Below are 13699 nucleotides of genomic sequence, written 5' to 3'. Positions count from 1 at the left end.
AAAGTTGGCCAATGAGAAGCCATCAGCTCAAATAAAATCCTCAATGGTATGCATAAAGCAACAAAGTTACTGAACCAGAAATGATGAAATAAGAAGCTCAAGAAAACAATTTAAACTCGACTAAAATTATTTTATGGTCTGTGGCTTAAGTGAGTGATGCGTTAGCAAAATACAGATTGCATTGGAATCATTTGATGCATTAAGCGGTAAATTGGATGTGTTATGAGTTCAATAAGAGGGGGAAGGATCAAAACAAATTGATTTAGAAGCTAATGACTTAGAAGCTAATGAGAAATCAATTAAAACCACTGGCATAAGGCAGTAACGAAAAATTACTTTCGGATGTGGTTTGGTGATCATGACTTTTTAAGATGAAACATTTTGGAAGAAAAGTGTTAAAACAGAGATCATTGCAAGGTTGAAAGCACAAACAAATTAGAGCTGCGAGTGCCTTGAATGAGTGCACAGGGTCCACAAATAAGTGCATTGTTTGACAAGAATTAATTGGTTTTGCAAATATGTTTAAGCATTTCAGTGAAGCAGAGAGGAGTAATTTAGTAGTGTTATGTTTCCCTGCTATCTGCAGAGTCATGTAGAATAGTGACTTGTAAGCAGCTTTCTTAGCTTATCTATGCATAATAGACCATTCCTTACCTGTGCGTTGACGGCTTGTGATTGGTGCATATGGCTGTTTGGTAGTCATGGCTGACACAGACCTTATGAGGGGGGCAGCGCACTTTCAGACATGGGTCCTTTGTGGTGTCAGAACCTAAAAATCGAGGGACAATTCAGAACATGTAATCTTTGAGGGTAACTCAAAATTAAGGCTGAAACATATGTTTTTGTTTCAAGAATACCCTGAGCTGAGGAAACAAAACTAGAGCGTTTTTTTAAGCAAGACAAAGTAGCTCTATGGTTGTACGCTCATAAGTGCAGCAGACAAAGAAATGAACACCACCTGTAAGAGGGAGTTGGGTTGGTGAAGCTACTTTTACACAATGTTCTGTCCAAGACACAGGCAGATTTTGGTCATTTTTTTCCCTTCCATACTATTCATCATCTATCACAGTATCAGTGACAAGCCATGGGGTGATATATATATATATATATATATATGTGTGTATGTACACCCCCCCCCCCCCACACACACACATCGGTAGTGCAGGTACGGGGGCTCAGTGCCCCGTTAAATTCCAGTTTAGTGTCTTTATTTACATTCACACAGATGGCACCAGACACAAGGTGAAATATATATATATTTATATATATATATTAAAGTATGCATGCAATTAAAATGAGATCAGATCATTAAAAAAAATATTAATAATTTCAATGTGGCTCTCATCAGTGTTTAGTCCAGAGAGAAAGCCTGCACAAGACCTTGCCATGTTACTGCTTGCATCATATAAAAACGAATGTCCTTGTCTTCATTAGGAGGATAATGGCTTGTATTTGAGCCCCAGCTGGCATCTGATGAGATCAACTACTTTCTGACCTGATCCCACAAGGCCCCACTGTTTACAAGCCACTTTATCAGCATTACTGCCAAAGACACTAACGTGATTATGATGGTTTCGCTCTCAGTACAATTGCAATGCAAAACCACCAAGTACATGTGACTGTCAAAGGATATTTGATGACTTTCTATATCTTTATAGCAAACTGAAAGCACGTAGTGAGACAACCTCGTATTACAGTATATAGCACCATATGTTATACCCAAGCTTGTTTCGTACAATCTGTGAAGCATGCACTGACACAAAAACACATTACATATCATGGTGTCTTTCCATCACTTGGTTATTTGGAAATGTCCTCACCTCCATCTATCAGTGGCGGGAAAAAGCCATCTTATATCACTTCACTTCAAAATGACTTTATCTTCACTGGGGAGTGACAGACGAGAGTAGCAAAGAGGGCAAGGAGAGTTAAGAGGATGAGAAGGATAGTAGAAAGATGGGGGAAATGAGAAGTTTATATCCAGCTAACAGATGATTGGAGGACAATTAAGGATTAGTGTGTGACCTCTACTCTGAGACAAATTGGAAATAAAGACAAAGCCTTTATCTCAGCTACACGTATTTTACTCACACTCAACACTTCAATGACTAAGTTAGAACTTTCCCCTGAACATCAAAACATGTTGGACTCTATTTTCGGAGAGGGCGCATATCCGCTGGGTGTAAAAACTGTCGCTTCTCGATTTTCATGTCGAGGCAGGTCTGGTTTACCGTCTGTGGGAATTTGGCAGACTGCGCTGTGCCGTGCTGGGCTTCCGGAGACTGAGGGCAGTGACTTTTACACACCCCCTGCACAATAGACCAGCTCGGAGCAGGTCTCCGTTGTGGCGTAGTTGGCCTCACGTAATTGTGGCGGATTTGATCGAGGTGCAATTAGAGAGATTCTGAGCTGTGCAGATGTGTGTGGGAGATCATCATGTTTCATTCAGAAATACGACAACGGTGTGCATTAAGCCGTCTGAATATTTGCAGAAATCAGTTAATTGAACACATTTTTATCATCATCTTTGTTATATTATTTTTTATTCTTTATTATGACATACTCCTTGGCCAAGGCACAGATGTCCGGCGGCGTGGATGGGGTCACATAGTCAAGAACAACTGGCCGAAACCCACTTCAAGGGCTGTGAAGTGGGCCAACTTTACATCATCCACCTATGGAAGTCCGCTTGCAGTTCCTCCTAAGTTCCTAATTTATTTTTTTTTATTTATCTTCTGCACGGACTCGAGCGTTTCTATTTCTGCTTCCGCAATGTCAAAGACTATGCGCCTCTGCTGTGCTGAATTTAAAGGGAATGAGAGGGGGCTTTTTGCCTGTGTTCAAATAAAGGGAAAACTATTGATTTACATTAACAATATGAAAAAAGTCCCCAGTAGCTGGTAAAGCAAGCATGTGTAGACAGAAGTAAACAATGATGGGAATGGCAAGCACATTTCCAGAGTAAAAGCTTTCATTTTACAAAAACATTATTGCAGGACTGTCTTCAAAAGCATAAAAACTAACCTGGCCATCGTAGAGTGTGCAATCCAAAACCTAAATAAAGCTTTATACTGTATAATAAGGGCGCAGAAAAAAAACAATTTTTATGTCGATATATTTTGCCATGTGTCCTCGTGTGGGCATCTGTACAGGATGCTAGTGATTTAGGAGAGTGAAATTGAGTAGTGTAATCTATTCGCAGCATGGAGCAGCAACAGGACATTCAAAACTCGAGGCTGTCACTTAAAGCCACAAGGTGTTTGCACCTTGGCTTGTACAGTGTTCTACAGAAAAGGGAGCTTGACATGACCATTGTTTGGATTTGGCACGACATCACATTGAGCAGCTAAAAGAAGTTGAAAAGCAGACACTGCTCACAGCGGCCCTGTCGACTGCAAATTAATGCAGCAAACTAGCCAATTCTGCACAGGCTTTACATATTGCATGCTTCACAAACAAAAAAACTACAATCATACAATAAGGGGTTTAGATCGTACAATCTCACTCCTATTTTAGTAATAAAATTGTGCCTCAATTTGAAAAAAGTAAAAGAAGCTACCAGTTAATATCCGAAGAGTGTCACTTACCTAATGAGCTATGCAGTCGTTAGTCACCTTTACAGCACACTATTATATTATGATTGGCAACTGAAGTCATGCGTTTTGCAAAATCGAGCTATACTGTATGTGGAAGCAACACCGCTTTAAATTAGAGCGCAATGTTACACTCTGTTGTAGAGTGGATTGAACATCACAGATATTGTTATCGTTACAGATATTGAAGCAAACATGCTTGCTGTGCACAGCTGGAAAATTCAAAATTCACAAGTTGTCTTGCTCAAACACTCAACATTGCTGCTCAATTTGCACTAAAACCTAACAGTGCGGCATGTCTTGTAGGCAAATTTCTTATCCATTTTATTGTAACATGTACTTGACAGCTGACTTCAGCTTGTATTTTAATTTTTAATTTCTATTTTACCAATATGTAAGGACTTGTAGAAGTCCATAACATACTAAATTTGCAATTTTTTTAAATGAAATGAGCCAGTAATGTAATTAATGACCAATAACATAATGAAAGCCCAAAACCTATACCGTAATAACTTTTAGCCAATACCATAACAACTTATTGGCTGGCTATTACATAATTTGCCTTGTAAAAAAAAAAATAATAATAATAAATTGCAAGTGTAATAACTGAGTCCATAATGTAATTATGCACAAATATCCCTTCATGATTTTTTATTTTTTATTTTTTAATACAATTGTGAAAATGCATACTCTCTCAGTATCTGTCAATTGGTCAATTTGTCTGCATTTGTAACATTTGACTTTTTAACGTTAGATACACAGTGCCACCTCAAGTCACGAATACTCCTTTCTACGTTCGGGTTACGTACAACATTTTCATAGAAAACATACCTCCATTTGGCATTTTCTATTATCGACATACGAACTGTCTTAGCATGAATTTAGAGATTGGATGAGAAGCTCTGTCATCCAGGAGGGGCTCAGAGTAGAGCCACTGTTCCTATGGATTGAGAGGATCCAGATTAGGTGGGTTGGACATCTGACTAGGATGCCTCCTGGACGCCTCCCTGGTGAGGTGTTCCAGCACATCTCACCAAGAGGAGGCCCTGGGGATGACCTAGGAGATGATAGTGAGTTATGGCTTCAGGCCTGGGAATGCCTTGGGATCCCCCTGAAGAGCTGTCTGTAAGTGGCTGGGAAAAAGAAGTCTCAGCTTCCCCCATAAAGCTACTACCTGATCTCGGATGAGTAAAAGAACATGAATGGATGAACCTGCATGACTTTCCCTTACATTTCCTTATGAGCAAAATAAATAAATAAATAAATAAATCAACAGATGAGCCCTGTATGGGCAATGAAGTCAACTGAACTCATTTATCAAGCAGCAGTTTGGCAGACAATTGTTCAAAGAGAGGGTTATTGCCACTCTCACATAACGTGCATTAAAAAAATAAATAAATAAACACTTAATTTTGCTTTCCTCTAGTTTAATGCTAGTTCACTAAGCAAACACCATAGATGGGCGACTTGATCTGTATTCTTTTTATTTATTTTTTTTGGGGTGGGGGGGTGGCTAGAATGGATAAATGGCATTTCAGTTCATATCATGCGACTGGGATGATTCGAGATCTCACATATCTTAAAGCACCAGTTTATGCAACATATAAATACTGGCAAGGGTGTCCAAGTATTCAAACAGTTAATAACTAATTTAATACATCAACATCCCCTTCAAATGACAGAATTGTTGTGTTATTCAAACATACAGTAAGAGTCTGGATGAATCGGAGCGGACCATACAGTCATAAAATGATCTTCAGCACTTTCATGACATCCAATTAACTCAGAATTTAAAACTTGGTACACAAGGTCATAGCTTCTCATATCAGCCTGAAGGCAGTGGAGCACTTAACCGCCTTCGTGTGCCTTTTTTTGCACATTTTCATGAGCGCAGGCTAAAAACATGACAATTTGTTGTGCAGACAAAAAAAAAAAAAATCATTAATATTCAACCCAGAATACATCTACAGCATCATTAAACCACTGCAGCACTTCAACCAGGACTTTAAGAATAAAATGTGCAACGTAAATTGTAACATTTTACTACAATTGCAAAAGGCAGTTAATTCGACTGAAATATTAGTCAAACTGGTGTGGGTCTGTTGCAGATAGAGTCAGGCTTGATAAAACATGGGCATGTCCTTTCGGAGGCAAGAATAGAGACTATTGATTGGAACGTGCAGTCCAATATAAGAGGCTACATTGCTGACAAGACTTGTCAGACACTGGAGGGTGACCTCAGATTAATTGCCACACAGGCGGACTTGGGTCAACAACATATTTTTGGATTCTGTGTGCACGTGTGTATATTTGTAAAGTCTATTATTTTTTTCCTTAAAAAAACATAAATTAACATTAACACTAATTAAAAAGGCCTTTCTTATATTTTACCTGGGGGATGGGGGTGCTACTGAGGAAAACAAGACAAACAGTTGATGAGGAGATAAAATTGGAGCCATTCCCCATATTGTCAATAGTCCTCAGAGTTTCACTGTTTGGCCTGTGAGACGCACTGGAGCAATGAATGATGGAGAGATGAAAACACAGAGAGGGGGCCTCTGGGAGGATGCAGTGACAGAACGGCTTCACCATGCAGAAAATTAATTATTGAAAACACGGGCAAATCATATCGTTGTGGATGTAAGTGAAGAATAGAGATCATAAACAGCCGGCTTTAGTTTGAATATCGGTGGAAAAATTACTCCGGGGAACACATTCTGGGAAAAGACGGGTGATTTACAATATTCATCGCCACTACACTACAAATATATAACACCAACAAGCATACACAATATAGTGAATGTTTCTTCACGCATGGGGGCGGGAGTTTGTTGCTTGCAGCAAAATATTTTTTTAGATGAACACTAAGGAGCAAATACAAGTCTTTGAAGGCAACTTCAAAGTGGAATAGCGTGAAGGATTAATTTCAGGTCGAAGTTGTTTATTGTCACGGTTTACGTAAACTTAACAAAACATGTTTCACACAAATTGCGTACAATCAATAATTATCATATTCATTGATTGGCTTACTTGGAAGAAAGGCAAACAAGGAAGAAAAGTCTCAAAAACAGCATGACTGTCAGTATGCTGCAAGCATGGCATATGACGGTCATTATTTCAGTGTGAAGTGTGTTATTGTTTTTCATTATTGCTATTTCAAGTGCACTCCATTTATTTCTTTGCTAGATTTCTTCTTTTGCTAAAGGTATGCAACTGGCAACCATGCTGCTCAAGAGGCAAGCTCATGAACTATTTTACATTTTTAATTGATTGTAATTTCCCCAAAAATAAAGCATCACACCATTAACATTCAACAATCTATTTTTGTGGGAAGCACATGTCTAGCACGGCGAGATATCGAACTCAGCACGGAGGCGTATTAGACCAAGTGTTGCCGCAAGAGAGCTTAAAAAAGGGGCGTCTGCGCCGCTGTGCGTGAACACAGATGATTCGCCAGCAATCGAAGCAGCTCCTCTTATTCTTTTTAAATGTGGCACGCAAGAGGCGCACAGCTGGTCCTGCACTTGGCGTAAAGTGATTTTTTTTTGTGTCAGGCAGGAGACACTCAAAGTACTTTTATAAGGAACTACAAGCAAAGCTGGCTTTTGGCTGATGATGAAATATTAGCTAGGGGATCACATATCTGTGAAGTAGGGCCTTTGGAGACCATCCAATTGTTTGTCTTTTTTTTTCTTTTTTTGTGTATTCATGTGCACGCATGCGTAAATAAAAATATTGTTTAGTTTCTCTTTCTGTTCCTATTATGTACCAATGTATCATTGTTGACAAGGATCAGTTGTCGATAATCTGATCAAACAAAACTGTGCCCACCAATATGTAACAATGTTATAACCAGAAAGAAACTCACATTCTACTGCAGTACACAATAGAGTAAACAAAGACTCACTTAGAAAAAAAAAAATCTGCAAGCTGCCATTATTCTTTATCGGTAAATGAATTACATTTCAATAATTCCTGACATTAAACCGCATCTTTAAAATTGTGCTGATTAGCCCCTTGAATATGCAAAAAAACAAACAAAAAAAAAAAACAATTATTCAGTCACAGGCAGCGTTGCAATGTTGCAGACGCACTCTCTAGTGAATCTATCTTTTTTATAAGCTCATGATACAAAGATTAAGCTATGTTGACATGCAACTTATCTCAGTGAATTATATCCAAACACGTAATTGCTTTTTTCTAATTACCCCTTCAGCAGGATACAATGTGTACAATTAAGTTGTAATTTCAATTTGCATTTTGATTTGTTTCTCGTTCAGTTTTCTATTTGCCAACTCTGTTGTTAGTTAAGCAGCCGTCTGGAGCTTTGTAGTAAAGTTAGTGTAGCATAGAACGAGGGCTCATCATTGGATATCTGTTATAAACCATACTTAACACATTCAAAAAATCATGAAACCATTGAGCACGATTAAGTTAATAAACATCACTCCTAACAGGTTTTGTCACAATTTTTTATGATTTTTGTTTCAATATCACTTTAACATGTATACAAACCGGCCATCAAATTACAAGCCCTTCTGCAGCTGTACATACATGTAATCATATATAAGTAGATTACAATCAAATTAAAAAACACATTTCATGTATGGATGTATAATATGTCATGTTGAGCTACATCCGATGCTCCAAAATGCAATCATTTGGCTCGGCCACCATTCATTTTACTCACAGTCGATCCAAAAAATGTCGTCCAATGTTCATCCCCAGCCGGGGAAAGTGACATTACAGTTGACTACAGCCCAGTACATTTATGCTATCAATGTCTGCAAAATCACAAACATCAGAACCGATAGGTGGTCCATTGGGGAAATTTTACCCTTAGTATATTACTGCCTTAACCCCTAAATTTGATTCGAGACGTTTAATGTTTTTTGACTCTAATGATGTTAGTGCTGAAGCTAAGCCTGGAAATAGCTCCATGTTCCTGAAGGGGATTGCTTTGAAAATTCTGTGCACATTAGCCATGCTTCTATCTGCGGGAGACGACAAACTGTGTGCTTGGTTATCTTTCCATTCCATACTGACATATCTGCACACTACCTGAGACAGAGAGCAGAAAGCAATTGCACCAAACACGGCTGGATTACACCCACAGTTTTATGGGGACGGAAATTGCGGAGTGGGTCGGAGTGCGTAGGACTTGAACTAAAAGTGTACTTGGCACACAATCAAAAAATTGCGGATGAAAAAAATCCAACCTATCAAACTGTGTGTACGTACACACACCTGTAAGACAGTTTCCCTTGATAAAGCGCTGAACTTATAACCCGCAAATATCGCCTTCGACATGGCCAAATATATCCGTATATGGTCTATGAAATAGCAGTACATGAAATTTAATGAGTCATGCTGTTTGTGAAATGTGAATAATGACGACAATGTTTATCAGCTAAGTGGAAACAAGAAAGGAAATAGTTTGCTGGCCTAAATTAGCATCGTACAAAAATAAAAACAAGACAAGACGGGAAGAACAGAAGGAAAAAAGAAAGTGGTCTTGGTCTTGTGATGGCAGGCACAAGTGTGCGTTCACACAGAGGGACACAATCCGGGAATGCAAATTTTGCTGCGCTGAAATAAAGTACTTTTGGTATGTGACGAAAAAGGAATATTTGTTTACTAATGAGGAAAAAAATTCATAGGTTTCGCACATTTTAATCATGTCCAAATTTGAATTAAGTAAATCGAAAGCATCAATTATTTTTCAGTGGGTGCGCATGGTGAAAATGTAAAAAGCTGCTGTGTCTTACAGTAAAATCTAAAAAGAAAATCAACGCACTCTGCTTCCAAGCCATTGATTGGTGTGGGAGTGCGACTTCAAACCCCAAGAGCGTCCTACTTGCAAGTGAAGCTGCATATCATGTACTTAACGCAGGATATTAGGTATGCATCTTTCAGGCCCGGTTTTGTGTGTATGCAGCGTTGATAAGCAAAACCGCGGACCATTAAAAGCTCATTGGAAATAACATCTTGCAACGTGCTGCACTACATCATTGACTTTCAATTAAAGCTTTATCCCTAATTAATTGAGGTATTAAAAAGTGGGTAATGGTGTTTATTGGTAATAATGTATAGATCATACAAGTAATCTGATGTTATGCCAAGTACTAAATTCATTATGTGAAAGCAAAAGCTGCTATGTGACACCAACAACATATTGAGGAAAAAAAAAAACCTGGACCTGTTTAAGCAATTTCTCAAACTCACCATCTTGTACCATCTTCTTGCCAGAACCAAGGTGGGTTTTGGTCCCAGGGTGTCCATAATTTCCATGCTTCGTATCTCGCTCTAAAGAAAGGGGGGGGGAGGCTAAGTCAAGTTGCTGAAGCCAAGAGTAGCCAGGCCAGTCTACAGCATAAATCAAACGAGGAATTAATATTGGCTTCATCTTTATGTAAGGGCAGTGTGCTGAGAATGAATCAATGGTCAATGTCCATTTTTGTAGGAGCAAATGTTGCCAAGAAACCCAGACTCTTAGTACAGTATACCGTGTATACTGCTGAAAGAACAAATGGGGAGTGTTCTTGAAAACATGGCAGGATGAACTGTGATGTTTTTATTGCTCTTCCAAGTCACGCACAAACTCTCACCGCAGAACTTATTACCATTAGTGGTTGATTTGCACCTTATCAACAGCAACTGTTTCATTCTCTCTTTGCATTTGTTACCTAACATGCTATGTTGCATCTTTTATGGTCGTACACAACTAGGGTTGTCACAAACAACTATTTTGCTAGTCGACCAGTCACCAACAAGGTCACAATTAGATGATTAATTTGGTGATATGTACATTAGAGCATTAACATTTTGACCTGTAAATGTTTACCACATTTTGAAATGGAACCAAATATATACTATGCATAGCTGCAGTACGGATACCTGGGATAGACTGCACAGTCGGGCTAATCATTGGCACAGATATTCGACGCTTTGGCAAATATTGGCATTGGCCTTTTAAAAAAAAAAATCTGATGGCTGTTAAGAAATCAAATTGAAATGTTAACTTATAGGAACTATTTATTTAAGTTTTCAATTAACTTTATAAGAGATGCTGCTGACCCTGGCAAGTGCAACTGACTGCGCCTTTTGTTTGAAATAAAAACAATTTGAGTGAAAAAAAAATTTGTTTACTGGCATATTGAAATTTGATAGACTTATATTGACTGTAGAATACAAGTTTTCATTTGATGTTTTAAGACAAAATGATGACCCTGGGAACTCCCTTGACTTTTTGGTATAGTAACATAAAACAAAGTGTATGAAATGTAAAAAAAAAAAAAAATTAAAAAATTAAAAAAAAAAAAATATATATATATATATATATATGTGTATGTGTGTGTGTGTGTGTGAGAGAGATAGATAGAGCAAATAGTTCAATAAACACGCTTAAAGATGTTTCCACAAAGTAAGAGTTGTATTCTTTGTCGTTGTTTGATTTTGACATAAATGTTCTCCTTTTAATGGTAAATGAATCTTGGCTCCAAATATCGGTTATTAGCTTCCTTGACTACTTATAATCGGCATCGTTATCGTACGGTGTCTGAGAAAGGAGACAATTGCAACAATTGAATTTCAGCATGACTGCAAAAGCCACACCACCACAACATTGATTGGCAATTTAATTAGTTTATGCATTCAACTCAATATTAAATCAATAAATGCAACATTAATTAATGACGCTTTAATTATTAAATGGTGCATTGATATATTTAATTCCATATTCAATGAATGAATCAAACAATTAATTAATATACTTTTTTATTAAACATTTCATGGAGTATTTATTCATATAATTTTGGCACTTTCAGTCCTCCATTTTTGTTTTCTCGCTTTCTCTTCTTTCTTAAAATCCGTCCATCCAACCATTATCTGTCCCGCTTCTCCTCACAGAAGCCAATCACAGCTATCATCGGGCAGTAGGCGGGGTACACGTTGAACTGGTTGCCAGCCAATCGCAGGGCACACGTTGACCAACAACCATACAAGCTCACACTCATGCCATTCAGAGTGTCCTATCAACTTTCAGCCCTCAATAGATTAATTTTACTATCATTGGTCAACGACCTAAAAAAAACCCAAAACTTTTCTAATTCCTACACAAAGCATACAGATGGCTTCAGATGGTCATAAATATTACCAAATGTCTGCAGTAACAAGGTCAATTAAACATCATCTGTGCCAGAAGGCGTTTCTAAGAGCAACAGAACGGTTAGGCAATAACAGCTAATGACAGAACAAAATTCTGAAATTAAACCAAACAAAACAAAACAGGAAGCCTCAATTTTCTGTAGGTTTTTCAGTTCAAGATTCAAATAAAAAAATGTGGTTTATCCACTTATCCGGTTATTATTTTTCACATGTATTCAAAGACTGCATTAGTGGTGAATCATATAAAAGCGCCCACTTAGTTGCGGTGTGAAATTAATATGGAATGGCTGTCTGACTCGACATACTTTAAACCCTGTAACTGAGTGGCAAACAGTCCAGGGTTAAGTTTGCCTTTTGCCCAAAATCAACAGAGAAAGATGCCTGTTCCCCGTTACGATGGATAGGGTAAGCAGTGAAGAAAATGAATGGAAGGATGAGTAAAAGCAATATATTCATCATCATTTCATTATGCTCTCCTTTTCTAGCTCTCATATTAATTTATCTCTCTTGAGTTTTCATCACTAGAGGGAAAGCGCTCAGGTTTTTTTTTTTTTCAGGCCGTTGTTGCATATTTTGCCACTGTTAACGTCTTATTCGTTGCCACTGTCACTGGCACATGCTGGCATTTAGCCTGAGGAGCTGCTGTTGAGATGGCAGGCATCGACAATCTGCTTTCTGAAGTTTATTTAGCCTCATTTACAATGATCACTGGAGTCTCTTGGCTGTGGGGCACAACGGGCTAAGACCAAACACATACATACACAGTCAGTTGTCACTTCACCTCCGATTGAAAATAGCTTAATATGCGCATACACACTGATAATTCAAATCTTCATTTTGCCTCAAATTTGCAGTTAATTTTGTCTGTTTTTCACAACTGGAGGTGCAGCGCTAATGACTGACTTTGCCCGCTGGGAGTGAGCACACAAAACACACAATCATTCAATCTTTATCTCAATTTCTCTTGGCAACTCAGTGCTCATCACACATTTTTATCGTGTTTTGCTTACAGTCTTTTGGCTTCCCATTCATCTGAATTAGCAAATATCCATTCTGTGACTTCCCCCCCCACCCCTGCATGCCAGCAAAATATCATTTCCAAGAATCATTGAATTCTCTGTATGTGTAACTGATAGTTTTGTGTTCATGCAACCTAACTCCACACATTTACCCTTCTGAAAGAGCAAGATAAGAAGGTCTTGGATATTGAGTCGTTTTTTATGATGTGGCCAACAAGCCATTAAAATCAAAGTGGTAAATAGTGCCTAAAGAATGCCTGTAGAGCAAGCTATAAAGCCTATACATGGCACAGAAACGGTTCTTATTTCAGCTCACACTCTGCTAAAGCGACACGGTATGCTCATTTTTGTTATCCTATCTGTGTCTTCTCTTATCAGTTTCTCTCTAACTAATTCTTTTAGCTCCGTGCACTGCAGATCAAAGATGGATATGCCAGAATGTATTGTGTTATGAAGCAGACAGAGTTAGAGAGGGTCGGCTGCAGGGAGCGGGACTGATTAGAAATGGGAGCAGACAGATATATATTCAGAGAGACAGTAGGTTAATGAATCAGAGAAATAGCTGATGAAATCTAAAACAAGAATGGCGGGAAAAGGAAAATGTCACGTCCAATCAGGGAATCTGGAAGCTGCAATGTTTTGTTTTTCCAGTCATCTGAGGCAACGCAAATGACTTACTTATTCGGTGCCAAAATGGTTACTGTGGTTTCCGATGACTCATTCGTGTAAACCTACAGTACTTAAGTGGTCAGGAGGGGTAAACACCTGAAAACTGACCTTGGATGAATTTAATTGTGTTTTAAATTAGCCCCTCTTTTGTTTGTCTCCATTGTGCCCTCAAGTAGTCTCCCAATGCCAGTTTGACTCTCCTTTGCCTTTCTGCACTGGCCGTGATAATGGCTTCCTGCTATTTGCAATCCT

General features: G+C 38.3%; 1 protein-coding gene across 3 annotated transcripts in view; it reads right to left on the bottom strand.

Moving 5' to 3' along the window:
- spock1 (SPARC (osteonectin), cwcv and kazal like domains proteoglycan 1) overlaps window positions 1–13699 on the bottom strand; it is an 85823-nt gene that overhangs the window by 23907 nt on the left and 48217 nt on the right. For 2 of the 3 annotated variants that reach the window (XM_088294454.1, XM_088294455.1), the window contains exons 4-5: window positions 9819–9899; window positions 655–769 (exon numbers count right to left, since the gene is read on the bottom strand). In XM_088294454.1, coding sequence (XP_088150580.1) covers window positions 655–769; window positions 9819–9899 — 196 coding nt within the window. The remainder of the gene's footprint in view (window positions 1–654; window positions 770–9818; window positions 9900–13699) is intronic. The other variant, XM_088294456.1, reaches the window with a different exon arrangement.

The sequence above is a fragment of the Idiotropiscis lumnitzeri genome, chromosome 4, assembly GCF_059441095.1.
Source record: "Idiotropiscis lumnitzeri isolate Australia: NSW breed Sydney's pygmy pipehorse chromosome 4, RoL_Ilum_1.0, whole genome shotgun sequence".
Lineage (NCBI taxonomy): Eukaryota > Metazoa > Chordata > Actinopteri > Syngnathiformes > Syngnathidae > Idiotropiscis > Idiotropiscis lumnitzeri.
The sequence above is the reverse complement of the archived record's forward strand: the minus strand, read 5'-3'. Positions and strand labels throughout refer to the sequence as shown.